This window comes from Salvelinus alpinus, chromosome 15 (assembly GCF_045679555.1).
Source record: "Salvelinus alpinus chromosome 15, SLU_Salpinus.1, whole genome shotgun sequence".
NCBI classification, from domain to species: domain Eukaryota; kingdom Metazoa; phylum Chordata; class Actinopteri; order Salmoniformes; family Salmonidae; genus Salvelinus; species Salvelinus alpinus.
In genome coordinates, this window is record NC_092100.1 from 58,451,778 (window position 1) to 58,479,412 (window position 27,635).

Consider the following 27,635-nt stretch of genomic DNA (forward strand, 5'->3'; position numbering starts at 1 on the left):
GGAGTTTAGAGTTTAAACAAGAAGGAGAACATCACTTAGTTTTCCAATAAAGAGAACCGAACCGAGGCAGTTGTTGCCCTCTCTTTCAACCCCTTACCTCACCCCCTCCTGTTACAAACAGTAGCCTGAAAAACCCTTTGAACACAGCATCCAGTGATACCGGAGAAGGACTGCAGTGGAGAGGCTTTATTATTCACATTTTTTTATTTTTTTATTTCACCTTTATTTAACCAGGTAGGCTAGTTGAGAACAAGTTCTCATTTACAACTGTGACCTGGCCAATATAAAGCAAAGCAGTGCAACACAAACAACAACACAGAGTTACATGGAATAAACAACCTACAGTCAATAACACAATAGAAAAAAAAGAAAGTCTATATACAGTGTGTGCAAATGGCATGAGGAGGTAAGGCAACAAATAGGCCATAGTAGTGTCACGTATTTCTAGGAGTGGTGGGTGTAGAGTCAGGCGCAGAGAGCAAACTTCCAAAGAAATGCGTTTATTGCGCGTGGTCTAGCCAAACAAACAGGCAATGACCATAGAACACGTATGTCTCCAAAACAGGAAAGAACATACAACACAATACGCAGGCGAAAAAGACAACAGCACCACTGACAGTAAGGATAAGCCCACACAATAGCAAGCGAGCACTAGAAGTTTAAATAGACAAAATAATGAACCAAAATGAGCAACAGGTGAAAACAATCAAGACAAAACCAACAGAAAGGAAAAAGGGATCGGTGCAGCTAGTAGACCGGTGACGACGACTGCCGAGCACCGCCCGAACAGGGAGAGGGGCCACCTTCGGTCGAAGTCGTGACAAGTAGCAAAGTAATTACAATTTAGCAGATTAACACTGGAGTGATAGATGGGCAGATGATGATGTGCAAGTAGTGATACTGGTGTGCAAAAGAGCAGCAAAGTAAATAATAACAATATGGGGATGAGGTAGGTAGATTGGGTGGGCTATTTACAGATGGACTATATACAGCTGCAGCGATCGGTTAGCTGCTCAGATAGCTGATGTTTAAAGTTAGTGAGGGAAATGTAAGGCTTCAGCGATTTTTGCAATTCGTTACAGTCACTGGCAGCAGAGAACTGGAAGGAAAGGCGGCCAAAGGGGGTGTTGGCTTTGGGGATGACCAGTGAGATATACTGGAGCGAGTGCTACGGGTGGGTGTTGTTATCGTGACCAGTGAGCTGAGATGAGGCGGAGCTTTACCTAGCATAGACTTGTAGATGACCTGGAGCCAGTGGGTCTGGCGACGAATATGTAGCGAGGGCCAGCCGATTAGAGCATACAGGTCGCAGTGGTGGGTGGTATAAGGCGCTTTGGTAACAAAACGGATGGCACTGTGATAGACTGCATCCAATTTGCTGAGTAGAGTATTGGAAGCTATTTTGTAGATGACATCGCCAAAGTCGAGGATCGGAAGGATAGTCAGTTTTACTAGGGTAAGTTTGACGGCATGAGTGAAGGAGGCTTTGTTGCGATATAGAAAGCCGATTCTCGATTTGATTTTGGATTGGAGATGTTTGATATGAGTCTGGCAGGAGAGTTTACAGTCTAGCCAGACACCTAAGTATTTGTAGTTGTCCAGTAGTAGTGATGCTAGTCGGGCGCGGGCAGCGAACGGTTGAAAAGCATGCATTTGGTTTCGCTAGCGTTTAAGAGCAGTTGGAGGCCACGAAAGGAGTGTTGTATGGCATTGAAGCTCGTTTGGAGGTTAGTTAACACAGTGTCCAAAGAAGGGCCAGATGTATACAGAATGGTGTCGTCTGCGTAGAGGTGGACCTAAATCCAACAAAGAACTCAGAACTATGTGTGTGTGAACCTTTATTTTAATACAGAACAATGACCCTGTCTTAGGGGAAGGTTGTTTACTTTTTTTAATCACATCTGGAGTATACAACTGACTTTTTTTGATCTTCTTTATTTAGAACCAGTAACCACATTCTACGTCTGAACAGAACACCAGAAGATTGTCTGATGATCCTTGTTTCTAGCTCTTAGAACGAGTGACTCAGCAGAAATACATCATAACAATTAAGTTATTCTCTTTTTGTACTCGTTGGGTTAAATGACCAGAATCAATACATTTATTGTCTACAGAAGGTGGGATAGTTTCCCAAACCTCTCCTTGGGGTTCCAAAGCCATTACATCTATTCAACTGCTACGTTATCAAGTCTTTGACTAGTTGTAAGGTGAGCTGAGGAGACATAATTTGGTCTGACTGTTTCTGTGTTCCTCCGTTATGTTTCAGGACAGCACGGGGATGAAGCTATGGAAGAAGAGGTGGTTTGTGCTGTCAGATATGTGCCTGTACTACTACAGAGGTGAGTCCACTATGAAGAATTTTTTTTCTAAACAGTAAGCATAAATATATCACAACCGATACTAGCCTCATCCTGGATTCTATTGCCTACATTTGCAAATGTGTGGTACAGAAATGCCATTTTGATGTTCATGGTGTCTTGAATCTCTTGCTGTAACTGGTCAGAAGTAAACATTTATTGATTTTGTTTGACCTTTATTTAACCAGGAAGGACTCATTGAGATTTGAAATCTATTTTTCAAGAGTGTCCTGGCCAAGATTGGCAACACCAAGTCATTGCACAATTACAGACAGACAACATGAAAAACTACAGGTAATCTAGTAAAAAAACATAGAATTCACAAGAGTATAACAAAATCATAAAACAGCTAATTAAAAACATTGACAAGTCAGAGAATCAGCCTCAAAATACTTCATCAATGATTTAAAACACCAATCGGGACAAGTTCTTCCAGTTTAAAAGTATTTTATAAGGCGCTCCAAGCCGATGGCGCAGCGTACATAAAAGCCCTTTTACCAAATTCAGTTCGGACATTTGGAACAGTTAGCAGGATAATGTATTTGGAACGAAGAGAGTACCCACCACATTTCTGAACAATAAAAATTCCCAAATTAAATGGTAGTAAACCCAAAATGGCTTTGTAAATAAAAGTATACCAGTGACTGAGCCTACGATTGACTAGAGAAGGCCAGCCAACCCTTGTATATAAAGTGCAGTGGTGCATAAGGGTTTTGCAGTTTAAAATAAATCAATGCTCCATGGTAAAGGGTGTCAATTGATCTCAAACACTGAACGAAGAATTCATATATAAAATATCCCCATAGTCTAGTAAAGGCATAAATGTAGCTGATACTAGCGTCCTTCTGGCTTCAAAAGAAAAACCGGCATTATTCCTAAAATAAAATCCCAACTTCAGCTTAAATTTTTTTGTAAGTTGTTGAATATGCAATTTAAAAGAAAGGCCGTCATCAATTAAAATTCCAAGATATTTATATGAGGTTACTGTCTACATCTCATTGCCCCGACAGGTAGTAATAGGTGAAAGGTTCAGAGGTCTATTTCTTGCTTTAGAAAACACCATTAGTTTAGTTTTGTCAGATTGAGGATAAGCTTCAATTGGTATGTTGAGCAGTATAAAAAGCAGTTTGCAAGTTCTGGAAAGCTTTTGTGAGAGCCACAACATTACATACAGTATCATCAGCATAGAAGTGTCTAACTTATTTATATAAATAGTGAATAAGAGGGGACCAAGTACAGAGCCCTGGGGCACACCATTACAGACAGACAATTTAACAGACATGAGCCCATCAAACTGAGTGCACTGAGTTCTATCAGACAGATTGTTAGCAAACCATGCAGCTGCATGCTCCGAAAGACCTACAGTTCGCTCGACAATCTCTGCCTCAGTATAGCATGATCAACTGCATCAAAAGCTTTAGAGAGGTCAATAAAAAGTCAGACACAGTGCTGATTTTTGTCAAGGGCTTCAGTGATAAAACCTTCATGGCTGCTGTAATTGTGCTATGCTTCTTCCTGAAGCCCGATTGGTACATTGATAAAATCGAGTTAGTATATAAAACTATTTTAGCTGTTCACAACAAGGGTTTCAGGTATTTTCGCCAGGGGTGACAGCTTTGAGATTGGCCTATAATTAGAGATTGGCCTATAAGATTGGCCTATGAGATTGGCCTATAATAATACAAGACAGCTCAGAAGAAAACCATGGGTTATCCCGTCCTTTAACTCTGAACCTGTGGAATGGGGCATGTTTGTTTACTATTTGGAAAAACCAACATGAAAGAATTTCCAGGCAGTTTCCACATTAGGAATAAGCTCAATCTTGCTCCAGTCAAAATAAAACAAATCATCAAAGAAAGCCTGCTCATTAAAACTCTTAAAATGTATCTTACGAATAAAGCATGGGTTTGTCTTAGGAACCTTTGAATTTCTAACAGCAACATCTGCACAATGGTCACTTAAATCATTACAAAAAACACCAACCGCAGAATATTTATGTGGAACATTTGTCAATATCAAATCAATTTAGGGTCGATTTCTCTGGACATTTGAGATTTGGGCTGGTGGGTGAGTTAATCAACTGGGTAAGATTCATAGAATTACAACACATTTTAAAATCATCAGACACCGGCTTTAACCAACACCAGTTGAGATCACCAATCAAGATAATTTCACTGTAAAGAAGTTTAGACATAAGGGGTCTATAACAGCCAATCGCAGTTATAGAGAAACCCTTTGAAACCTCACGATTCAAAGCAAGAAACTGTTTACAAAAAATAGCCACACTTACAAGGAATTTAGTCTTTACATATATAGCCACTCAATCAGTGTGATACACATTGTAACCATTTATACAAATATCCTTATCAAGAACAGACTTGCTGAGCCAGGTTTCAGAAAACACAATTACATCAACATCAGTTGATTTAGCCCAAATCCAAACCCCATCAATTTTTGACAACAGGCTGCCCACATCTAAATGAAAAATACCAAAACCACATCTAGATTTAAAATCTGAGAGGGTTGGGAGACATATCAGGGCCAGGGTTAGGTTGCACGTTACCTGATATCAACAACAGAAGAATAACTAGGCACCTCTGTTTAATAACCTGGTAGACAACAAGGCCTATGGCCACCTAGGGTATGACCTTCTCTGCTGAGTGGCTTCACTGGTGTGCGGTTCTGTGGTTGTGATTCCGTTTTTTTAGCCATGTCCCTGTGTTTATACAAGATCTACTGTATATAACGCACGCACACACTCATGCAAGGGGTTGGGTAGATTACTTTCTAAATGTAATCCGTTAAAGTTACTAGTTACATGTCCAAAATTGTAGTCAGTAACGTAGTCAATGCAACATGCCGAAACAAAATTAACTATGCAAAACTAGATATGCAAAACTAGATATGCAAGAGATTTTGTTGTAGGCAGAACGCATTGGAGTAGGATTCTATTGCATTGACACACACGACTCTAACCCTAACCCGTACTCTACACAGACCGGTACGGCGTTACCATAGGCCTATTTGCAAATAGACCATTGCCATATATGGATCTGAGCCATTTACTTTGAACTGGAAAACAAATGGGGAAAATAGAGGTCAATTGTTTTAGTCTCAAGGGTGCCATTGAGAGGTGTGATTACTGGGGTAGGGGTAAATGTGAATGTTGACCAACTGAAGGGGAAGATTCACGGTGTTTGTGATGCTCGTCATTTGGTGCGACGCAGACAGGGTGGAGTGAGTGTTGAAACAGAAGAGTCGTTGTCTGTTCTTTTGAGTTTTGATGTTGAGTCTTTGCCCGACAAAGTGATGTTAGGATATGTAAGTTATCCCGTACAAGCTTTTGTGCCGAGTACATGATGTGGTTAGAGGTGTCAAGCTTATGGGCATGTGGCAGCAGTGTGTAGGAGGGAGGTTCCTAGGTGTGAGAAGTGTGCAGAAGGGCATGAGACAAAGGAATGTGTAGCATTGGGGAAAGTAGTGGTATGTGTTAATTGTAGGGGTGCACATGGGGCTGGGGATCAGCAATGTCTGGTGCGAGAAAGGCAGGTTGAGGTTTCCAGGGTTGGAGTACTGCAGTTATCGTTTACTGAGGCAGTGAAGAAACTAGAGAAAGACGGGTCAAGGGGGAGGGATCATGAGAGTAGTGGTGTGAGCAGTAGAGGGATCGGCCAACAAGTGATATATGTTTCAGTAAGATTGGATTTTTAGCATTTAAAGCAATGGTTATCAAATGTACTGCAGGGATGAAACGTAAGTCACAGAAAATGGAGGTGCTTCTCTCCAGGGGCTGATATTTATTCTGAGCAGCAGTCCCTGGCAGCTGCAGAGAGGTATTTGGGTGTGCGAGACTTGATGTCAGAAGAGTTACAGGGTGTGTTAAGTGGTGGTGTCCCATCCTATCAGACTGTTGGCCTGAGGTAGGATTAAGTAGATTTAAATAGTGGAGTAGGTTTTTAGTGAGTGTAGGGTCAGATGGTAGGGTATTTGTTGATTTATTATTATTTATATATTTTTTCAAGCAATGTATAAGGGATTTGTACACCAGTCTTGTTGGTGGCGGTATGTAGCCACGTGTGCACATTTTGTTAATATCCTTTGATAGTTAGTGAGTTATTGGCCAAGTTATAAATAATTTGTAGTCAGCTATAATGGAGTGATTGCTTCCTACAAGAGCACAAAACATGTACATTTCTAGACATCTTTGAAAAGCAAGTCAGGTAAAGAGCTTTTTTTTGTCTTAAAGGGGCAGTGTTGTATTTTGAGACAGGCTTGAATAAGCTAAGTAGCCAAAGGCAGAGGGTAAAATAATTTGTCTGTTTCTCTGTAATAATGGTATGGGAATAATAATGCATTTTATTTTGTAAAGTGGTTTCTTGCATCAAACAACACAACATTTCCAGTCACCTCCATGTCTGAAGGACAAGTTGAGAAACAGGTTAATGTCAAGCCCTGCATGTTTTTTTTCAAAAGTCTCATGAAATGTAGGCCTACATTGAACACCACACATTGGTTGCAACCGTAGGCTGAATGATAGAACAGCTATTTCCATGTTAAAATGTTATGGGATGAATGTATCCATAGTTTTTTTTATGGTAGGCCACTCTGGTAGGCCTAGATTATGATCAAATAGCCACAGTAGCCTGCTTGGCCACTGTTTAAACTGTAACTTGAAGCGGGTACAGCCTCAGTATTCATATTAAACGCGCGCTGGAAGTTCAAGCACGTTCAAGTTTGCGCGATCAGCAGACCGGAAATTTGCTCTGTGCCTATTTTCCGGAGATTGCATTGGCTATTGCAAAATGTTGATTCTGTGGCCAATTAACAATTTCTTTGTGGATTTCGGTGTGTGCTAGGGGTTATTGTTTTGCTGGAATATCCACTTGTGGCTAAGTTTCTGCCTCCTGGAAGAGGCAGCCAAGTTTTTAAAAATGTCCTGGTACTCGGTAAAGTTAATGATGCCGTTGACCTTAACAAGGGTCCCAAGACCAGTGGAAGCTGGTCCACCACCATATTTTACAGTAGGTATAGGTATCTTTTTAGCCTGACGACACACTAAATTCTTCCGCTGCCCTGTTGTTCGCTACATACATTAGTCTGAGACTGTGGTTTGTGGTGACTAGGGGCATTGTACAAAAGTCATAAGGGTTGTCTCTAACCAATCAGTATCAAAGCCAATGACAAGTTTTCAAACCGCCGCTTTACCCATGTGTGTTCTGGCTCAGGCCCAACCCATCGGTGTCTGGACCAATCAATCAGCCCCGAATGCGTTTGCATCCAGTGACTCATTGATCCAGACTCGTTGCGCAGAAGAAACTAACGTCCATGGGCCGGTTTGGCCGGTGCAAGGCGTCTGGGTAGCCAGGCAAGTTATTAATTCTTATTTTGATGCCAAACCCACCACTGGTGTGCAGTGGTGGAAAAAGTAACCAATTGTCATACTTGAGTTAAAGTAAAGATAACTTAATAGAAAATGACTCAAGTCACCCAGTAAAATACTATTTCAGTAAAAGTCTTATTTGGTTTTAAATATACTTAAGTATCGAAGGTAAATGTAATTGCTAAAATATACTTTAGTATTAAAAGTAACAGTATGAATAATAAAAAATTCCTTATATTAAGCAAACCAGACAGCACCATTTTCTTGTTTTTATTTATTTACGGCTAGCTAGGGGCACGCTCCAACACACTTTAATGCTCCAATAATTTACAAAATAAGGATTTGCGTTTAGTGAGTCTGTCACGTTCCTGACCTGTTTTCCCTTGTTTTTGTATTTATTTAGTATGGTCAGGGCGTGAGTTGGGTGGGTTGTCGATGTGTGATTTTTATTTTGGGTTTTTTGTGTGTTCGGCCTGGTATGATTCTCAATCAGAGGCAGCTGTCAATCGTTGTCCCTGATTGAGAATCATACTTAGGCAGCCGGGGTTTCACGTGTGTTTTGTGGGTGTTTGTTTTCCGTGTCAGTGTTTGTACCTCACGGGACTGTCACGGTAGTTATTTTGTTATTTTGTATCGCATATTGTTTTGTTATATATTAAATCACTATGGAAACTAACCACTCTGCGTATTGGTCCGATCCTTCTCGCCTCTCCTCGTCCGAGGAGGAGGAAGAAAATGACTTTTGTTACAGAGTCCGCCAGATCAGAGGCAGTAGAGATGACCAGGGATGTCCTCTTGATAAGTGTGTGAATTGGACCATTTTTTGTCCTGCTAAGCATTCGAAATGTAACGAGTAATTTTGTGTTATGGAGTAAAAAGTACATTATTTTCTTTAGGAATGTAGTGAACTAAAAGTAAAAGTTGTCAAAAATAGAAATAATAAATTCAAGATACCCCCAAAAACGACTTAAGTACTAGTAGTACTTTTAAGTATTTTTACTTAAGTACTTTAAGTGGCCAATATCATACAACAAATGTCAACTGCTGGACTTTGCTAAACGGCATTGGCACTTGGATTGAAACTGGTGCTTTGGTCAGACGACCAAATAGAGCGGTTTCATTGCTAGCTTGGGGGCAGCAGTGAGTGGTAGAGTAAGAGAGAAACGGAAACAGTTTTATTACAAACCAGTGATTCCACAGGAAAATGGTAAGTGATACATCAAACACACAGAGCCCTTTGAACAGCAGGTATAGCTTACATATAGTATGGCTGCATCTGAAATGGCACCCTATATGGTGAAATTTGGGACGCAGCCATAGTCTAGGTCATGGGCATCTCCAGTCCTCCGGGGCCGGATTGGTCTCACACTTTTCCCCCAGTTAGTGTGAAATCTCATTTACTGCACTTTACTGCCTTATGGAGGGAGGGAGGGAGGGTGAGAGGGAGGCTGGGAGTGAGAGAAGGATGGAGAACAAAACAGGCTGGAGGACACAGATCGATCCTGGAGCCAGGCCTCCCAGTCAGAGCCCCAGGACAAACGGTTTCCATCCACTTCCTACCACAGAGAGCACACACACACGCTTCGCAGTACACACGCAGACACGTGCGCGCGCACACACACACACACACACACACTTCCACCCAGTATGGTCTCTCAGCTGGATGTAATACGGCTTAGCGAAAGGTTATCTCTCTGCTGGAGTTTAATCAATGGATATATGCTAATCTCTTTCCCTGCCTGTAATTTAAATCACTGGGTAACCTCCTTAATATGATTTTATATAATTATCCTGGTGAGGAAGAGTGATTTGTTTCACAGCAGCAATAACTGCATAGACAAACTTCTGAAGAAGATAAAATAAGGATCTATCCTACAGATGAAATACAACTCATCTTTGTTTCCTCTTTGTTTTTGTTTCCTTCAGATGAGAAAGAGGAGGGTATCCTCGGCAGCATCCTCCTGCCTAGCTTTCATATATCTATGCTGTCTGTCGACGACCACATCAACAGGAAATATGCCTTCAAGGTCAGTACTTGTTTTCATTCTTTTGTCAAATTGTCGTTTGGCCACAGTGGTTGATTCTTTTTATTTGGTGTCTGAGATTCCAGAGTTAAGGGGAAACGAGTGAGAGATTCATTAGGTGAAAAATTCAAGTTTGTTTGATATATAAAAAAAGAAATGTGAACAAGAAGAAAAGAGTGAGTTTAGTCAAGGATTAAGAGGGAAGAGAAAATGCTGTTTTTTTCTGGCGTGTGCTGCCACTACTAAGCATTGTTAGTAAGCTAAGTTTAGTCTTGGTCAAAGAGAGGAAAAATAAGGCTGTTTTATCTGGCATCTGCTGCTACTGCTATAGAGTATTGGTAGTAAGCAGCAGGAGCCGCCTTCAGCTCTAGAGCCTCAGAGTCCAGTGGAAGCCAGTCCTATTTAATTTTATGGCATCTCTTTCGGTGCTGTGGCTTTCTCTCTGGTCGGGTTCCTTTCCAAAGCCACAGAGAGAGACGAGGGTTCGGCTCAGCCCTGCCAAACAGCACAGCCACACAGACGCCCAGGAGTCTTCCCAAGTTCTCTCTAACCAACCACACACATACTCAGTTTCCATCTCCTCAGAGAGAGAAGGATGGAGGAAGGGAAATTAAGGGGGAGGAGGAAGAAAACAGAGCTGTGCATGACCCCTGTAGTTCTTAGGAATAATAATAATAATAGCAATATTTTACATAACTCAAAGGAAATGGAATGACGCTAGGAGTCTTCCCAAGTTCTTTCTAACCAACCACACACATACTCAGTTTCCATCTCCTCAGAGAGAGAAGGATGGAGGGAGACAGATCATGGAGGAAGGGAAATGAAGGGGGAGGAGGAAGAAAACAGAGCTGTGCATGACCCCTGTAGTTCTTAGGAATAATAATAATAATAGCAATATTTTACATAACTCAAAGAAAATGGAATGACGCTAACTCAACATTATGCCAATCATTTTAAACTCTCCATATTCCTGTCTCTTGTGGCAAACATGGCAGTTTCATAAGCCCCTTATTCCTCACTGACTGTTGTTACAAATACATTTTTGGATGACACAGGAATGGCTGCCTTTAGTCCCTGGTCAACAGAATATTGGTATTACTCAGTGTGTTCTTGTCTGTCTTTCTCTCTCTGCTGTCTCCTTCGTCCGTGCACACACTAACAATGCCTTTGTTTGTCTACTGCGAGCGGATCTTGAGTGAGGGGAATCAGCAGCCTGTTTACCAGTCCAAGTGTTGCATGGTGAGTCCTGATTCCGTAATGTAGTGGTATACAAATCCGATGAGTCATGGGTTTAGATGGGTTTGGCCTACATGGTGGTGTGGATTTTATTATATCAGGATAAAATTATGTCAGAATGATATTATGTCCTAAAATATACGTTCTATGTGTCCTATAAAAAACATTCACACCAGCAGGAAGAATTTAACTAGTCAATGATGCTGTCAGAACAAAAGAACTGAGATATGGTTATGTCCATCATTGATAAGAGATGATGCTGCAAACTATTCTGACTGACTGTTCACATATACAGTGTTAGCTTTAGAACTCAAATCAAGCCAGAGTAAAAGAGACCACATCCCAGTTGACTCAACTAACCCGCTTCTTACCCTTTCTCTCTTCCCTTCCAGGTCTCTTCTCTTCGACTCTGATCCGGCAGGCGACACATCCCAACATGCGAACGTACTACTTTTGCACAGACGCAGCCAAAGACATGGAGTCATGGATGAAGGTGATGACAGACGCTGCCCTGGTGCACTCAGAGCCTATCAAGAGGTTTGTACTCAATCAATAAGTGACACTTCGTTTCCTATTCAGTTGAGATGTCAGTACTGAGTAGTAACTAAACAGAGATCCTATTTCCCATTCAGTCGAGCTGTGAGGCTCAGTCTATACTGGACTATTGTCTTAGTCAATTTAGCTACTGAACTTGGAGGAATAGTTTCATTGGATCTCAGACAGTGTTTGAACGGTGGTAACCTCTTAAATATAAATATTAAGGAGCTGTTCTGTTTTACTGTTATTTGAGCTCTCTGAATTGCTTTCCTCAGCATGTAGTTGATTAGGGAAGAGTCTCATCCACCTCAACATATTCCAGTCCTCTAGAGTGAGACTGAGTGATACAGAAAACGCGGGCTCTTCACTGTTGCATAACCTGGCTATTGTCAGAGGATAGGGGTGTGTGTGTGTCCTGGATGCACAATGCAGGTTTAGCGTGAAGGACGCATGAGCTACAGTACAAACTGTACTGACTGACTGACTGTGTGTGTGTGTGTGTGTGTGTGTGATAGAGGCGTCATGTGAAGGGATTATGGGGACTTAGAGTGAAATAACAGTCACCTGGCAACCTTCCTCAACAACGCTTCCTCCTCTCTACACGGCAGAACAGCGTGTGTGTGTGTCATCTACCTGGCAGAGTGAAGAGGAGGCCTGAACAGTGAAGTGATTTTTAATTAAATGAAGTGATGTGATGGTGTCTCTGGCTGCAGTCCTCAGGGAGATACGATAACTAATTGAGCAGGTGACACCGGAACAACACTGCTGCCAATTCAAAATAAAAATAAAAAATGGTCGCATACACATATTTTGCAGATGTTATCGCGGGTGTAGCGAAATGCTTATGTTCCTACCTCCAACAGTGCAGCAATTCTTAACAATACAAAACAATACACTCAAATCCCCAAAATAAAAAGAAGGAATTAAAGAATATAGAAATATTAGAACGATCAATGTCAGAGTCCGGAATATACAGTGCATTCGGAAAGTATTCAGACCTCATGACTTTTTCAACATTTTGTTACATTACAGCCTTATTCTAAAATGTATTAAGTCGTTTTTCCCCCTCATTAATCTACACACAAACCCCATCGTGACAGCGAAAACAGGTTTTTATAAATTTGAGCAAATTATTACTAATAAAAACAGAAATACCTTATTTACATAAGTATTCAGAACTTTTGCTGTGAGACTCGAAATTGAGCTCAGGTGCATCCTGTTTCCATTGATCATCCTTTAGATGTTTCTACAAGTCCAGCTGTGGTAAAATCAATTGATTGGACATGATTTGGAAAGGTACAAACCTGTCTATATAAGGTCACACAGCTGACAGTGCAGGTCAGAGCAAAAACCAAGCCATCAGGTTCTACAGCTGCACATCGAGAGCATCCTGACTGGTTGCATCACTGCCTAGTATGGCAACTGTTCGGCCTTCGACCGCAATGCACTACAGAGGGTAGTGCGTACGGCCCTGTACATCACTGGGGCCAAGCTTCCCGCTATCCAGGACCTCTATACCAGGAGGTGTCAGAGGAAGGCCCTAAACATTGCCAAAGACTCCAGCCACCCTAGTCATAGACTGTTCTCTCTGCTGCCACACGGAAAGCGGTACTGGAGCACCAAGTCTAGGTCCAAGGCTAGGTCCAAGGCTTCTTAACAGCTTCTACCCCCAAGACATAAGACTCCAGAACAGCTAATCAAAGGGCCAGACCCCTCTTTTACGCTGCTGCTACTCTCTGTTTATTATCTATGCATAGTCACTTTATTAACTCTACCTACATGTACATATTACCTCAATTACCTCAACTAACCGGTGCCCCCGCACATTGACTCTGTACCGGTTCCCCCTGTATATAGCCACGCTATTGTTATTTTACTACTGCTGTTTAATTATTTGTTACATTTATTTTACATTTTTACTTATCTTTTTTTTTACAAAATACTTATTTTTCTTTACTTGGTTGTTGGTTAACGGCTTGTAAGTAAGCATTTCACTGTAAGGTGAAACCTGTTGTAATTGGCGCATGTGACAAATAACATTTGATTTGATTTGAAGGAATTGTCCATAGAGCTCCGATAGATCTGGGGAAGGGTGCACAAAAATGTTGACAGCGTTGAAGGTCCCCAAGAACACAGTGGCCTCCATCATTCTTAAATGGAAGAAGTTTGGAAACACCAAGACTCTTCCTTGAGCTGGCCTTCCGGCCAAACTGAGAAATCGGGGGAGAAGGGCCTTGGTCAAGGAGGTGACCAAGAGCCACTCTGACAGAGCTCCGAAGTTATTCTGTGGAGATGGGAGAACCTTCCACATTTGGTTTGGTCAGGGTGTGATTTGGGGTGGGCATTCTATGTTTTTGTTTTCTATGATTTTGTATTTCTATGTTTTGGCCGGGTATGGTTCTCAATCAGGGACAGCTGTCTATCGTTGTCTCTGATTGGGAACCATACTTAGGTAGCCCTTTTCCCTCCTTTCAGTGTGGGAAGTTTGTTTATGGCACATAGCCCTTATGCTTCACGGTTGTTTTGTATTGTTTGTTGTTTTTGTCTGCTTTATTTCTAAATAAAAGGATTATGTACGCTCACCACACTGCGCTTTGGTCTCCTCCTTTTGACGGCCGTGACAATTTCACCTTACAGTGAAATGCTTACTTACGAGCCCCTAACCGACAATGCAGTTTAAAAAAAAATGTGGATAAGAAAAAAAGATAAAAGTTACAAGTAATTAAAGAGCAGAAGTAAAATAACAATATCGAGGCCATATTCAGGAGGGTACCGATACAGAGTCAATGTGCGGGGGCACCGGTTAGTTGAGGTAGTATGTACATGTAGGTAGAGTTATTAAAGTGACTATGCATAGATGACAACAGAGAGTAGCAGTGGTGTAAAGAGAGGGGGGGGGGGGCAATGCAAATAGTCTGGGCATTCATTTGACTAGATGTTCAGGAGTCTCATAGCTTGGGGGTAGAAGCTGTTTAGAAGCCTCTTGGACCTAGACTTGGCGCTCCGATACCGCTTGCCGTGCAGTAGCAGGGAGAACAGTCTATGACAAGGATGGCTGAAGTCTTTGACAATTTTTAGGGCCTTCCTCTTACACTGCCTGGTATAGAGGTCCTGGATGGCAAGAAGCTTGGCCCCAGTGATGTACTGGGCCGTTCGCACTACCCTCGGTATTGCCTTGCGGTCGGAGGCCGAGCAGTTGCCATACCAGGCAGTGATGCAAACAGACAGGATGCTCTAGATGGCGCAGCTGTAGAACCTTTTGAGGATTTGAGGATCTGAGGACCCATGCTAAATCTTTTCAGTCTCCTGAGAGGGAATAGGTTTTGTCGTGCCCTCTTCACGACTGTCTTGGTGTGCTTGGACCATGTTAGTTTGTTGGTGATGTGAACACCAAGGAACTTGAAGCTCTCAACCTGCTCTACTGCAGCCCCATCGATGAAAATGAGGGCGTGCTCGGTCCTCTTTTTCCTGTAGTCCACAATCATCTCCTTTGTCTTGATCACGTTGAGGGAGAGGTTGTTGTCCTGGTACCACACTGCCAGTTCTCTGACCTTCTCCCTATAGGCTGTCTCATCGTTGTCTGTGATCAGGCCTACCACTGTTGTGTCATCAGCAAACTTAATGATAGTGTTGGAGTCGTGCCTGACCGTGCAGTCATGAGTGAACAGGGAGTACAGGAGGGGACTGAGCACACACCCCTGAGGGGCCCCTGTGTTGAGAATCAGCATGGTGGATGTTTTGTTACCTACCCTTACTACTTGGGGGCAGCCCGTCAGGAAGTCCAGGATCCAGTTGTAGAGGGAGGTGTTTAGGCCCAGGGTCCTTAGCTTATTGATGAGCTATGGGGGCTATATGGTGTTGAATGCATGAGTTATAGTCAGTGAATAGCAGTCTCACTTAGGTGTTCCTTTTGTCCAAGTGGGAAAGGGCAGTGTGGAGTGCAATAGAGATTGCATCATCTGTGGATCTTTTGGGGTGGTATGCAAATTGGAGTGGGTCTAGGGTTTCTGGGATGATGGTGTTGATGTGAGCCATGACCAGCCTTTCAAAGAACTTCATGGCTACAGACGTGAGTGCTTCGGGTCGGGAGTCATTTAAGCAGGTTACCTTTACTGTTCTTGGGCACAGGCACTATGGTGGTCTGCTTTAAACATGTTGGTATTACAGACTCGGACAGGGAGAGGTTGAAAATGTCAGTGAAGAGACTTTCCAGTTGGTCAGCTCATGCTTGCAGTACACGTCCTGGTAATCCATCTGGCCCTGCGGACTTGTGAATGTTGACCTGTTTAAAGGCCTTAATCACTTCGGCTACGGAGAGCCTGATCACACAGTCTTCCAGAACAGCTGGTAATCTCATGCATGTTTCAATGTTATTTGCCTCGAAGCGAGCATAGAAGCACTTTAGCTCATCTGGGAGGCGTGTGTCACTGGGCAGCTCTCGGCTGTGCTTCCCTTTGTAGTCTGTAATGGTTTGCAAGCCCTGCGACATCCGACGAGCGTCGGATCCGGTGTAGTAAGATTCGATCTTAGTCCTGTATTGATGCTTTGCCTGTTTGAAAGTTCGTCGGAGGGCATTGCAGGATTTCTTATAAGCTTCCTGGTTAGAGTCCCACTCCTTGAAAGCGGCAGATCTAGTCTTTAGCTTAGTGTGGATGCTGCCTGTAAACTTTATCGATGCACTTATTGATGAAGCCAATGACTGATGTGGTGTACTCCTCAATGCCATCGGAGGAATCCCGGAACATATTCCAGTCTGTGCTAGCAAAACAGTCCTGTAGCTTAGCATCTGCTTCATCTGACCACTTTTGTATTGATCTAGTCACTGGTGCTTCCTGCTTAAATTTTGAATTGTAAGCAGGAATCAGGAGGATAGAATTATGGTCAGATTTGCCAAATGGAGGGCGAGGGAGAGCTTTGTATGCGTCTCTGTGTGTGGAGTATAGGTGGTCCAGAGTTCTTTTTCCTCTGGTTGGCATTTAACATGCTGATAGAAATTTGGTAAAACAGATTTAAGTTTCCCTGCATTAACGTCCTCGGCTACTAGGAGCGCCGTCTCTGGGTAAGCGTTTTCTTGTTTGCTTATGGCAGAACAGCTACGAAGAATACAGATGAAAACTCTCTCGGTAGGTAGTGTGGTCTACAGCTTATCATGAGATATTCTACCTCAGGCGAGCAATAGCTCGAGACTTCCTTAGATATTGTGCACCAGCTGTTATTTACAAAAATACATAGACCACTCCCCCTAGTCTTACCAGACGCCTCTGTTCTATCCTGCCAGTACATCGTATAACTAGCCAGCTGTATGTTGATAATGTCGTCGTTCAGCCACGACTCTGTGAAGCATAAGATTTTACAGTTTTTAATGTCCCGTTGGTAGTTTAATCTTCCGTGTAACTCGACGATTTTATTCTCCAAAGATTGCACGTTTGCTAGAAGAATGGAGGGAAGTGGGGGTTTATTCTACGAATTCTTAGAAGGCAGCCCACTCTTCGGCCCCTCTTTCTCCGCCGCCTCTTCATGCAGATCACAGGGATCGGGGCCTGTTCCCGAGGAAGCTGTATAACCTTCGTGTCGGGCTCGTCAGATTCGTGTAAGGAAAAAAAGGATTCTGCTAGTCCGTGGTGATTAATCGCAGTCATGATGTCTATAAATTATTTTCGGTCATAAGAAACAGTAGGGGCAACATTATGTACAAAATAAGTTTAAAAAAACGTTTTTACAACGCAGATAAACAAACAAAAAAACACAATACGTCTGCCTTCCTCCTGCGCCAACAATACTTCAACATTGTTGCATGTCGCGTTTATGTTTTTCTTCAGTTTACACAGGGCATCAGTCTATAAAGTGCAGGGTTGAGTACCAGGTGGAAGCCGGCTAGTAACAGTGAGTAAAGTTCAGGTCAGGATACTGGGCGGAGGCTAGCTAGTGGTGACTCTTTTACAGTCTGATGGTCTGGATATAGAAGCTGTTTTTCAGTCTCTCGGACCCAGCTTTGATGCAGCTGTACTGTCTCCACCTTCTAGGTACTGGGGTGAACAGGCCATGGCTTGGGTGGCTGAGGTCCTTCCTGTGACACCAGGTGCTGTCAATGTCCTGGAGGGCAGGCAGTGTGCCCCTGTTAATGCGTTGGGCTCTGGAGAGCCCTGCGATTGTGGATGGTGCAGTTGCCATACTAAGCGGTGATACAGCCCGAAAGGATGTTCTTAATGGTTGATCTGTAGAAGTTTGTGAGGGTCTTACGGGCCAAAACAAATTTTTTCAGCCTCCTGAGGTTTGAAGAGGCGTTGTTTTGCTTTCTTCACCACACTGTCTGTGTGGATGGATGGACTATTTTAGGTTGTCAGTGATGTGCACGCCTAGGAACTTGAAGCTTTTCAACCTCTTCACTGCAGCCCTGTCGATGTGGATGGGGTTGTGCTTCCTCTGCTGTCTCCTGAAGTCCACGATCAGCTCCTTCGTTTTGTTGACGTTGAGGGAGAGGTTATTTTCCGGGCACCACTCTGCCAGGGCCCTAACCTTCCCCCTGTAGGGACTGGTGCAAATGGCACCATCTCCTCTACTGCTTTTGCCCTTTTCCTTACCTTCTCTTACTCTTAAAACCCGGTGGTTCATTCTTAAAATCTGCCTCTTGTAATTCGACCAAAACGTCCCAATATGTTGCTTTATCTTGGAACGCATAATAACCTTTACTCTATTTGTACCCATTGTACCTCTACTCTAGGTGTTTGAGCATAAAACCTTTCATACATTCATAAAACCACCCAGAAGTAAACAGCCTTAAATACAAAAATAAAACTACCTCGCAGCCTTTCTTCCAGCTAAATATACTGATCAGCCAGTCAGTGGTGTGTAATGCAGCAGAAACATGCCTGATGAGGTCATGCAGACAAGGTTTTCATAGGGCCCTATGTGACTTCCATAATCCTGAAAGAGACACAGACAGGCAGAGGGCAGGGAAACACATTATGTTGCTGGCTACTGCCATTAAACGCCAACAGCCTGAGTTTAGAAACTGGGACGGCTGTCAAACAGATTGGTCTCTTACTTTTCTTTCTATCTCTTTTTCTCTGTGTCTCTATCGCACTCTCTATCTCTCTCACCCTCTTCTCACTTTTCGCTCTCTCTCTCTCTCTCTTAACACTGAGATTCCCACACTGTGTCTTCCTGGTGGATTGCCTTTGTTGATGTGACCTTCAGCTCATACAAGGCAAAGGACCAATGGTATCCATTACCTTGAGAGAGCCAAGGCACCAACCTGTTTAACAGATATGTGTGCGCGCCTGCATGTGTATGTGTGGAACTCATATGGAACTGCATGAGTGTGTGACCCCAGAGAGGTCAGGGAGGGGTTGCCAGCAGGTCTGAATGAGCGGCAGGACCTTCCGGGCCTGTCAGTCTGGACTGGAGTCAGAGCCAATAGTTTATAGGCCTTCTCTGGTTTCCTCTCTCTCAGCACTGGGCTGGCAGCTGCAGGATCTATTGTAGCTTAGCCCCTCATAGGATCACTTTCCCTTTGTCTCAGAGCTGCAGCAATATCAGTATAAAGCATGGCTGAGTGTCAGAGATGGATCCGGGTTCAAATTATTTTTGAAATATTTCAAATCCTTTGAGTGTTTGCTTTAGTCTGTCTGCAATGCCAGTTGGGTGGAATTTGCACTTCTATGACTATTCTATTGGTTCCATTGTGCCAGGCAAGCTCAATCAATTCCAGATAAAAAATATTATTTGAACCCAAGTCTGTCTCAGAGCTGCTGCCCACATATTTTAAGGTATGGCTGAGTGTCAGAGAGGAAGGTTGTTATGAGTGTCAGAGAGAAAGGTTCTATTATGATATATTCTGACTGGATAAAGGACACAATCATTGCATCTGTGGAAATGCTGACAACGCTGACACTCTCTCTCACTCTCCTGTGCAACGGTATCTTGATTGTATCTTGTATCTTGGATCATTGACTTTGCTCTCCTGTTATTCTCTCTCATTCCTCCCTCTCTCCATACCCCTCTCTCCTCATCTTCCTCCTCCTCCCCTAATCTTCCTCCTCCCCTTCCTCCTCCTCCCATTCTATCCCATCCTCCTCCCATCCTCCTCCTCCCATCCTCTCTCCCTCTTTCCATCTCTCCAGCAGGTTACTAAAAGTAGAACAGTGCCGTCCTCAGGACTTCAGTAACCACATTACCCAGAACCACCGACCAGTCCTAACCCGACCAGTGATCCAGAACAACGAGCGGAACCAAGCTGAGGCTGAGCGGGAACGGGAACTTTACACCGTTGCCGCCATAACCACGGTAACCTCCACCGAGGAGAAGGGGAACAGGAAGCAGTGTGACGCGGAGCGCTACGGTTTCCAGAAAGAAGGGGCAGAGAGAGACCGTCCGCTTACTAAGATCAACAGCATCAAACTACAGCCGGACCAGGCAGCAGCTGTTGCTGCGAACATCCGAGATGGATCCCCACGACAGGCAGACACACCAGACGGGCTCTACAGATACCCACAGGTGAACACAAGATATACAAATGGACATAAGAACCAGTGGTGGAAAAAGTACTTGAGTAAAAGTAAAGATACCTTAATAGAAAATTACTCAAGTAAAAGTGACTCACACAGTAAGTTAGTACTTGAGTAAAAGTCTAAAAGTCTAAATATACTTAAGTATTAAAAGTAAAAATATGAATAATTAAAAATTCCTTATATTAAGCAAACCAGACTGCACAATTAAAAACATTTTTTTTTATGGATAGCCAGGGGCACACTCTAACAGTCAGACATAAATTAGAAACGATGCATTTGTGTTTAGTGAGTCCGCCAGATCAGAGGCAGTAAGGATGACCGGGGAGGTTCTGTTGATAAGGGTATGAATTGGACCATTTTCTGTCCCACTAAGCATTCAAAATGTAACGAGTACTTTTGGGTGTCAGGGAAAATGTAAGGAGTTAAAAGTACATTATTTTCTTTAAGACTGTAGTGAAAGTAAAAGTTGTCAAAAATATAAATAGTAAAGTACAGATACCCCAAAAAACGACTTAATTATTACTTTAAAATATTTTTTACTTAAGTACTTTACACCACTGATAAGAACAGAGCACTAGCTTGAAGTCAGCCATACCTACTTAACAACACTGTTAAATGAACACTTAAGCTGTGACTGACCCTGATATTTATTCTATGATACTGATCAAGACTGTCGCTGATGATCAAGACTGTCGCTGATGATCAAGACTGTCCTTGATGGCATTTTCAACACATACACTATACAGTACCAGTCAAAAGCTTGGACACACCTACTCATTCCAGGGTTTTTCTTTATTTTTACTATTTTCTACATTGTAGAATAACAGTGAAGACATCAAAACTATGAATAACACATCATGTAGTAACCATGTAGGAATCATGTAGTAACCAGTCAATCCGAAACATTTCAAGAACTTTGAACGTTTCTTCAAGAGCAGTCGCAAAAACCATCAAGCGCTATGATGACGGCCACAGGAACAGAAGAACCAGAGATCCATCTGATGCAGATGATAAGTTCATTAAAGTTACCAGCCTCAAAAATCGTCAATTAACTGCACCTCAGATTGCACTTCACAGAATTCAAGTAACAGACACATTTCAACATCAACTGTTCAGAGGAGACTGCGTGAATCAGGCCTTCATGGTCGAATTGTTGCAAAGAAACCACTACTAAAGTACACCAATAATAAGAAGAGACTTGCTTGGGCCAAGCAATGGACATTAGACTGGTGGAAATCTGTCCTTTGGTTTGATGAGTCCAAATTTGAGATTTTTGGTTCCAACCGCCATGTCTTTGTGAGACGCAGAGTACATGAATGGATGATCTCTGCATGTGTGATTCCCACCGTGAAGCATGGAGGAGGAGGTGTGATGGTGTGGGGATGCTTTGCTGGTGACACTGTCTGTGATTTATTTAGAATTCAAGGCACACTTGACCAGCATGGCTACCACAGCATTCTGCAGCGATATGCCATCCCATCTGGTTTGCCCTTAGTGGGACTATCATTTTTTTCTACAAGAAAATTACCCAAAACACACCTCCGGGCTTTGTAAGGGGCATTTGACCATGAAGGAAAGTGACGGAGTGCTGCATCAGATGACCTGGCCTCCACAATCACCCGACCTCAACCCAGTTGAGATGGTTTGAGATAAGTTGGACCGCAGAGTGAAGGAAAAGCAGCCAACAAGTGCTCAGCATATGTGGGAACTCCTTCAAGACTGTTTTGGTTTCTACATGATTCCATATGTGTTATTTCATAGTTTTGATGTCTTCACTATTATTCTACAATGTAGAACATTTTTAAAAAATAAAGAAAAACCCTTGAATGAGTAGGTGTGTCCAAACTTTTGACTGGTACTGTATATACAAAAGTTTGTGGACCCCCCTTCAAATTAGTGGATTTGGCTATTTCAGCCAGACCCGTTGCTGACAGGTGTATAAAATCGAGAAAACGGCCAGGCAATCTCTATAGACAAACATTGGCAGTAGAATGGCCTTACTGAAGAGCTCAGAGACTTTCAACTTGGCACCGTCATAGGATGCCACCTTTCCAACAAGTCAGTTTGTTAAATTTCTGCCATGCTAGAGCTTCCCCGGTCAACTGTAAGTGCTGGTATTGTGAAGTGGAAACGTCTAGAAGCTCAACGACTCAGCCGCGATGAACGGGACCGCAGAGTGCTGAAGAACATAAGCACGTAAACATCGTCTGTCCTCGGTTGCAACACTCACTACCGAGTTCCAAACTGCCTCTGGAACCAACGTTAGCACAATAACTGTTCATCAGGAGCTTTATACTCTGAAGGATCCGCCCCTTGTTTTCCCTTTAAGCAAGGATATGCATATTATTGGTACCAGTTGAAAGGAAACACTTTGAAGTTTGTGGAAATGTGAAAGAAATGTAGGATAATATAACACAATAGATCTGGTAAAAGATAATACAAAGAAAAAAACCAACCGTTATTATTTTTATTTTTTTACCATCTTTGAAATGCAAGAGAAAGGCCTTAATGTATTATTCCAGCCCAGGTGCAATGTAGATTTTGGCCACTAGATGGCAGCGGTGTATGTGCAAAGTTGTAGACTGATGCAATGAACCATTGCATTTCTACTAAAAATGTTGTATCAAGACTGCCCAAATGTGCCTCATTTGTTTGTTATTAAATGGGTTTCCATGGCCGAGCAGCTGCACAAAGGTTTAAGTTCACCATGCGCAATGCCATGCGTCGGCTTGAGTGGTGTAAAGCTCGCCGCCATTGGACTCTGGAGCAGTGGAAACACGTTCCCTGAAGTGATGAGTCACACTTCACCATCTGGCAGTCTAAAGGCCGAATCTGGGTTTGGCGGTTGCCAGGAGAACGATACCTGCCCCAATGCATAGAGCCAACTGTAAAGTTTGGTGTAGGATGAATAATGGTCTGGGGCTGTTTATAATGGTTTGGGCTAGGCCCCTTAGTTCCAGTGAATGGAAATCTTAACGCTACAGCATATAATGACATTCTAAACGATTCTGTGCTTCCAACTTTGTGGCAGCATTTTGGGAAAGGCCCTTTCCTGTTTCAGCATGACTATGCCCCTGTGCACAAAGCGAGGTCCATACAGAAATGCTTTGTCGAGATTGGTGTGGAAAAACTTGACTGGCCTGCACCGAGCCCTTATCTCAACCACATCAAACACCTTTGGGATGAATTGGAACGCCAACTGCGAGCCAGGCCTAATCGCCCAACATCAGTGCCCGACCTCACTAATGCTCGTGGCTGAATGGAAACAAGTCCCCTCAGCAATGTTCCAACATCTAGTGGAAAGCCTTCAAAGAAGAGTGGAGGATGTTATAGCAGCAAAGGGGGAACCAACACCATATTAATGCCCATGATTTTGGAACGAGATGTTCGACGAGCAGGTGTACACATACTTTTGGTTTTTGTGGTGTAGTTCTGCGCTATAGATCGAATCAGAGTTAGATTATTTGTTACATTGTATTATTTTCATTTGGTCCAGTTGGTTTCACATTCTCTTTGGTTTTCCAACAACATTCTGGAGGAAAACAGTGCAATAGGCGCTCTAACTGCGACGTGCAGGGCCTAGGCTATATTCAGTAGCCTATGTCCCCTGTATTGCCCCTGCCACCCCTAATTATGCACTCATAAAGGCACTGCTACTCACAAAATGTTTCAAAGATATCAAGTTGTGATAATGTGTCATCAAATGCTCACAGTCAAACAATTGATATTACTGCAAGCCTCTCGTTCTTTTCTTGTGTTTGGTCCGGACTGCGTTCACACCTGCAACGAACCTTACCATGGTACAAATGGAGAATGACCGAGACCACTCTTTTTGAGTGAACCACAGTACGACTTTTGGTGCTCTTCTGAGTGTGGATTGTGTATTCACACCAGTCCAAACTAACCGAACTAAGGGGGTAAATGCACCAGAGTTTGGTAAAACTGCTCCAAAACTGAAGGTCCCCTTAATGATATAAATTCTATTGCTGTTGTTTCCTTTATTGGTATACTCTATTTTATGTAATTTTTATTAGTTGAAACATTGTTCATTGTAAATTGCAGCTGCAGTCTTTTATTGTAAATGTCAACCATTTCAAGGAGAGCTTGTGGTATTTCTACAATGTGAGAATAATCTTTGAATTTCAAACTCTAGGTGAACGGGTCCGGGGACCAGAGCCCAGAGGAGATGATGGCCCACCCCGAGCCCAACCAGACTCCCTCCATCCTGGGTAGCATGACTCCTACCCCCCAGTACCCCCAGCAAGAGCCTGAGCCCAGGGCCCTGACCAGGACCAGCTCCATGCAGCAGCTGGAACAGTGGGTCCGCACACAGAGAGTACGCAACCAGGACGACGACACTAGAAGGTGGGTGGGTGGGTATTTTCTTGGTGTCCCAAGATGTTATCTCAGAGACCTTGAAATGTTGTATGTATTCCTGGACTGAACAAATAATTCCGGAATATAAAGTCAATTCAGAAGCCTATACAGTAAAAGACTGCATGAACTGCCTCAGTTCCTTCAGTTCTGGTGCAGTTAAAAAAATGTTTTTACATATTTGTGATCACTACAAGTAGTGTTAATTTTTTACACATTGTTCACTGACCTCTCTGGTACTTTTTCAGACCCACAAAATAGTGTGACAGTGTCCTCTCTTTGATCCAAACCCTTTTAGAAATGTAAAGCCCTCTGTAGTTTCCTACTTTTTGATTCCAGTCACACTGACCAGACTAGAAGACATACGGTAGGCCTACCATTGATGCCGTATGTATGAGAGTATGCTCCTGTCTTCAGTGCAGTAGAGGTTATTGTAGGACAGTCAATTGTGTATTGTTCTTTCTGGACTGGAAGAAAAATGGATCAATACAGTATTCTTCATCTTATAGCCTGTATCATCTGACAGCAGAGGAAAGAGAGGGGTGAAAGTGAACTTCTCTTAGTCCTGTTATAAATTCTGAATCATGCAGCAGCCCAGCACCAGCATCTCGTGACAGAACGCGCGCGTGTGTATGTGTGTGTGTGTGTGTGGCCAGTCAGCAGGGATCCTGTTTCTCTCGCTCATCATTAGCTAGCAACCTCACCAGCGCCTTTAGCACAGTTCACAGTCTGAATAAGCTTTATATTTTTACAAAACACTGCAGTTTAAAGCACCTCTTTTTTACAAAACAAGAATGACAATTATTATATCTACTTTCAGTAGACATCCATTATTTTAAGCCACACATATTTGGCATGAACTATGACATCTCCCCGAAACCAAGCAGGCAGCAGCATTTGCAAACTCTACAGTTTGAATTGCGTATTAAAGTGAGAATAGTCATTCAGCAATATGAGATCATTGCTGGGTGTTTGGATTTCAGTATTGTGTTAAATCTGTACCTCGAGCCAAACAGAACAGATAGGAACTCATAAATCATTCATGGTAATGCAGTAAACCACAGAGCTGCAGAGGTAAACAATGACAGTACAGTGGGCAGAGGACGAGAGATGGACTGACTAACCGAATGCTCATCTGGGTAAAGTTTGTGTTCATTAGGCACCAAACGGAATAAAATGGACTGAAACAGGGAGGAATTATCTGGTCTAATAAGACAAAAAGACATTTTCAGAGTCAAAATGTTTTGCTACCGTGCCTTACTGAACACAACCCAGGGCTTGCCCGCTTAATTGGGGGGAAGAATGCTCAGCTTGACCCATCCAGCCAGATCCTTCAGAGCATCTCCTCATCTTAATTTGGGATATGGCCTGATTTCTCCATCTAGACAGCAGCCACTTAATTGTTTGGTCCATCTGAACTCCTACTTCTCCAGCAGTGTGTGTTTGTGTTTGTGTGTGTGTGTGTGTGTGTGTGTGTGTGTGTGTGTGTGTGTGTGTGTGTGTGTGTGTGTGTGTGTGTGTGTGTGTGTGTGTGTGTGTGTGTGTGTGTGTGTGTGTGTGTGTGTGTGTGTGTGTGTGTGTGTGTGTGTGTGTGTGTGTGTGTGTGCGTGCGTGCGTGCGTGCTCTGTTTACCATTACTGGGCATAAATGGTCTCCATGCCTCACCCCACCCTGTTCCACCGCAGCAGTCACACATGATGCTTCATTTCCCCTGAGTTCAGTAGCAGTCTCCAGTCTCTAGTTGCGTTATCCAGCATCTGTAAGTGAGGGTAATAGCCAGAGCAGCCTATCTTTTTTTTCTGTCTCTGGCTATCTCTCAGTCTCTATCTGCACTGTCTCTGACCTGTGCAAATATTTTTGCTTGGTAGAATAATCGTATTTGTCTTAAGTGTGTTTCTTCTCTTTCCTTTCGAGCATGTCGGTGTGCGCGCACGTATGCTCACACACTTCACACTTCTCAAACACCATGGTGTGTTTATCATATCTGTTGCACACACACACATGGGTTATGGCAGCTGACAAATTATTCAAATGAACAGTGGCTAATGGTTCATAGCACAGATGAACTCACCACAAGGTTGGACAAAAAATGTCATCTGGATTTCAGCTTGGAAAATGTGTCGTTAACAGTGTGTGTATGCACTCGCTCCAGGAACAGAGCATCACTGCCGTTAGATGCGTCTCTGACTGTGATGTTGGCAGTCTGTTACTCTGTTAGATTCACAACCCCAGGATAGTGGTGAGAAGTTTTACAATTGAAGCTGCTGGCTGTTAGCTTGTTTATAAAGTTTCATAGATACAGAGTTTGCTAAGGAGAGGAAGTCTGTAACTCTTCATTGAGTGTATTTATCCTCCAGGGATGTGGTTTCTTCATCCTCTGCATACAGTGCATTCGGAAAGTATTCAGACCCATTGACTTTTTCCACACATTTTGTTACTTTACAGCCTTCTTCTAAAATGTATAACATTGTTTTTTCCCTCATTTAATCTATGTACAATACCACATAATGACAAAGCAAAACAGATTTTTTTTAAATGTTTGCAAATGTATTAAAAGTAAAAAACTGAAATCACATGAACATAAGTATTCAGACCCTTTACTCAGTACTTTCTTGAAGCACCTTTGGCATTTGTATTCGGTCATGTCATGTCATGTCATGTCAGGTCATGTTTCTGGTCGCTTTGCCATGATTAAAAGCAGTGGTTCGGGCTTTCAGTTTTGCGCAAATGCTGCCATCAATCCACGGTTTCTGGTTAGGGAAGGTTTTAATAGTCACCGTGGGTACAACATCACTGATGCACTTGCTAATAAACTCGCTGAACAAGTCAGCATATACATCAATGTTGTTGTCTGAGGCTATCTGGAACATATCCCAGTCCACGTGATCAAAGCAATCTTGAAGCGTAGAATATGATTGGTCGGACCAGCATTGGGGCGGCAGGTAGCCTAGTGGTTAGAGTGTTGGACTAGTAACTGAAAGGTTGCAAGATTGAATCCCAGAGCTGACAAGGTAAAAATCTGTCGTTCTGCCACTGAACAAGGCAGTTAACCCACTGTTCCTAGGCAGTCATTGAAAATAAGAATTTGTTCTTAACTGACTTGCCTTGTTAAATAAAGGTAAAAAAATTTAAACAGACCTGAGCATGGGCGTTTACTGTTTTAGTTTCTGTCTATAGGCTGGGAGCAACAAAATGGAGTTGTGGTCAGATTTGTCTT

At 42.9% G+C, this 27,635-nt stretch overlaps 1 protein-coding gene across 8 annotated transcripts in view; it reads left to right on the top strand.

The window, feature by feature from the left end:
• The window catches only part of LOC139540430 (pleckstrin homology domain-containing family A member 5-like), a 118,348-nt gene that overhangs the window by 58,581 nt on the left and 32,132 nt on the right, over positions 1–27,635 (top strand). For 7 of the 8 annotated variants that reach the window (XM_071344236.1, XM_071344237.1, XM_071344240.1 and 4 more), the window contains exons 4-8: positions 2,267–2,339; positions 9,664–9,764; positions 11,419–11,534; positions 19,658–20,030; positions 24,198–24,409. In XM_071344236.1, coding sequence (XP_071200337.1) covers positions 2,267–2,339; positions 9,664–9,764; positions 11,419–11,534; positions 19,658–20,030; positions 24,198–24,409 — 875 coding nt within the window. Of the gene's footprint in view, positions 1–2,266; positions 2,340–9,663; positions 11,001–11,389; positions 11,535–19,657; positions 20,031–24,197; positions 24,410–27,635 lie in introns of those variants that run through there. The other variant, XM_071344243.1, reaches the window with a different exon arrangement.